The sequence below is a fragment of the Coregonus lavaretus genome (assembly GCF_964263955.1).
Source record: "Coregonus lavaretus genome assembly, chromosome: 5".
Classification (NCBI taxonomy): domain Eukaryota; kingdom Metazoa; phylum Chordata; class Actinopteri; order Salmoniformes; family Salmonidae; genus Coregonus; species Coregonus lavaretus.
In genome coordinates, this window is record NC_139992.1 from 10,836,985 (window position 1) to 10,839,656 (window position 2,672).

Here is a 2,672-nt window from a genome sequence, read left to right on the forward strand (position 1 = left end):
CAAACGTCCCATTTCTTTCAAAGAAATTCACATTGGGATTTCTACAATATCCCTCTTTTCTTTTCGGTTTAAAACACATTTTTTCCTGTTCTGTGTTCCAAGAAGAGAGTCAGTGAGGCAGGTTTGTCGATAACTGTTGTATTTGCAACCTGTGGAATGACTTGGTTATCTCCTCCTCGTCCTCTGACCCTTTTGCTTCCAGAGAACTGCGTGGTGCTTTATCACATTCACCATCTTGTCCAATGTCCAGGTGAAGCCCGTTCTCATATGACAGGGAGGCTATCACTGGACACATGGCATTAGGGGCTCCTCTACCCTCTGAGGTCCCATTCACACGTGTGAGGGCGGGGCATGTTTGTGGTAGGACCCTGGTGGAAGAGCAGCCCCGGGGTGTCCCGTGAGGGCAGTGCTGGCCTCGATGTACATGGAGGGGGGCACGGTGAGCATGGAGACCCAACAGGGGCAGCAGCGAGCAGTAAACCTCCTCCACGACTCCAGGGTCTTCCCAGACCAGATCCACACCCCCGACGTGATGCCCACCACCAGACACATGAAGTATTTCAACATAAAGACGGCGTAGTCTGGCCCCAGGCCCAGCCTCTGTCTCTCAGCCTGACAGGAGCAGGATAGAGCCTGGTCCCAGCCAGGCCTGTAGTGCTGTTCGTACACCAGGCAGGCTACTACTATAGTAGCAGGAACTGTGTAAAGCACCGTAAACAACCCAATCCGGATCATCAGCTTCTCCAGTTTATCTGTTTTGGTCCCTCCCTGTTTGATGATGCTGCGGATGCGGAACAGAGACACAAAGCCCGCTAGGAGGAACAGGGAGCCGGTGAAGAGGTAGACCACAAGGGGAGCTAACACAAACCCTCTCAGGCTCTCCAGACTCTGGTTCCCCACGTAGCAGATCCCTGCCACCGGGTCTCCGTCCACAGAGCTCAGAGCGAGGACCGCAATGGACTTGACACTGGGAATCAGCCAGGCAGCCAAGTGGAAGTACTGGGAGTAGCCAGCGATGGCCTCGTTGCCCCACTTCATTCCCGCGGCCAGGAACCAGGTCAGGGAGAGCACCACCCACCAGATAGAGCTGGACATGCTGAAGAAGTAGATGAGCAGGAAGACCAGGGTACACAGGGCGGGGCCCGTGGTGTCATACAGGATGTGCTTCTGGTCTCCGCTCCCAGCGCACGCCACCCTCTCGTGACCCGCCACTAGTCGTATAATGTAGCCCAGGGAGACAAAGAGATAGCAGGCAGCCAGGAAGATGATGGGTCTCTCGGGGTACTGGAAGCGCTCCATGTCGATGAGGAAGGTTGCCACCGTGGTCAGGGTGGAGATGAAGCACAGGACGGACCACAGGCCGATCCAAAAGGTGGTGAAGGTGCGTTCGTCCTGGGAGAAGTAAGGGTGGTGGCAGGGCTGGGCACAGTTATCCACAGGGCCAGTGTGGACCCGGTTGTATAAGGGGTGGGTGTCTTTTTTGATGGGCACCAGAGGGTCCCGACAGCGGCAGTCCCGGTCACACTCCTGTGGGGCGGGGGGCTTGGGGGCAGGCTGCCTGCGGCGGGTGCCCTTGGGGGTGGGTTTGGGGAAGGGAGGGGAGAGGGTGGTGGTCTCACTACTGTTCTGGTCCATACACAGAGTCTCGTCTCCCAGCTGAGGCAGCTGCTCACAACTCATCCTCTCTGGCCACTCAAAACCGTACTGGATCATGAGGGGGGAGCAGCCTCGCTTGGCCCGCTCACACACAGAGCGGCAGGGGGGCAGGGGCTTCTTGTAGTCCTGCAGACAGATAGGGGTGTACATGGAACACAGGAAAAAGAGCAGGTCTGGGGAGCAGCGGATGCGGACCAAGGGCCAGAACTGATGGACCTCCAGCCCCACCTCCTCCTGGCTGTCGTGGTTGAACTGGTTGGGCATGTAGGTGAGGTTGTACCCGATGCCCTTACACATGGGAACCGTGATGGGCTCGCACACTATGTCCTTGGAGGCGGCGTGCGCGAGCGGGGGCAGCTGGGAGAGGAGCAGCGCGAGCAGCCAGCGGACGACACCACACAGCGGGGGTTTGACTGTGGTCGCCATGGGGAAGTGGGATATTTCCTTTAAAAATATATAGGTAGAAAAATGACAGGAATTGCGCTGTGGACTTTAGTATTTTCTAAGCTCAGGCTTTCCTTTCATTTATGACTGCATCTCCGAAATATGAAATCCCAGGAGAGCGTAATTGCTCCAACAGTCCTCTGTTCTATAAATCACAGACAAGTTTCATTCCAGACTGCAGGTTGCGGATTCTCTTCCAACAGCATGAACCATGGTGATTATAAATGCAGCAGCCAAGATCCGAAAACCCCTGAAATATAGTGCCAGTGTTTTATCCAATAAATCTTGTGAGGATTTCGGAAGATGGCCTATGAACACCAAGTCGACCGAGGCTCTAAAGAGGTTGCATTCAATTGTAAATCATTCACCAAGCTTTACAATTACTTGAGTTGAAAATTAATTTCCCTTTTCCTTGCATTTCGAGCACGCGGCAATAAATGTAACAACTGTAACCATAGGCTTAAGCCAGAAACAATTTCCTATTTCTCCAGTTTGTATTCCGCATGACAGGTGAAGTCACCCGTGCCTTGATAAGAGGAACCCCTCTCACCGCGTCTCTGTGAACAATAAAA

General features: G+C 54.1%; 1 protein-coding gene across 1 annotated transcript; it reads right to left on the minus strand.

The window, feature by feature from the left end:
• Positions 1-330: 330 nt before the first annotated feature.
• On the minus strand, positions 331-2,094 carry LOC311129942 (frizzled-5-like; the record flags this gene model as incomplete). The annotated part of the gene is made up of 1 exon (XM_084162511.1): positions 331-2,094. The coding sequence occupies exon 1, from the start codon at positions 2,080-2,082 to the stop codon at positions 331-333; it is 1,752 nt and encodes a 583-aa protein (XP_084018637.1). The 5' UTR covers positions 2,083-2,094.
• Positions 2,095-2,672: the final 578 nt, after the last annotated feature.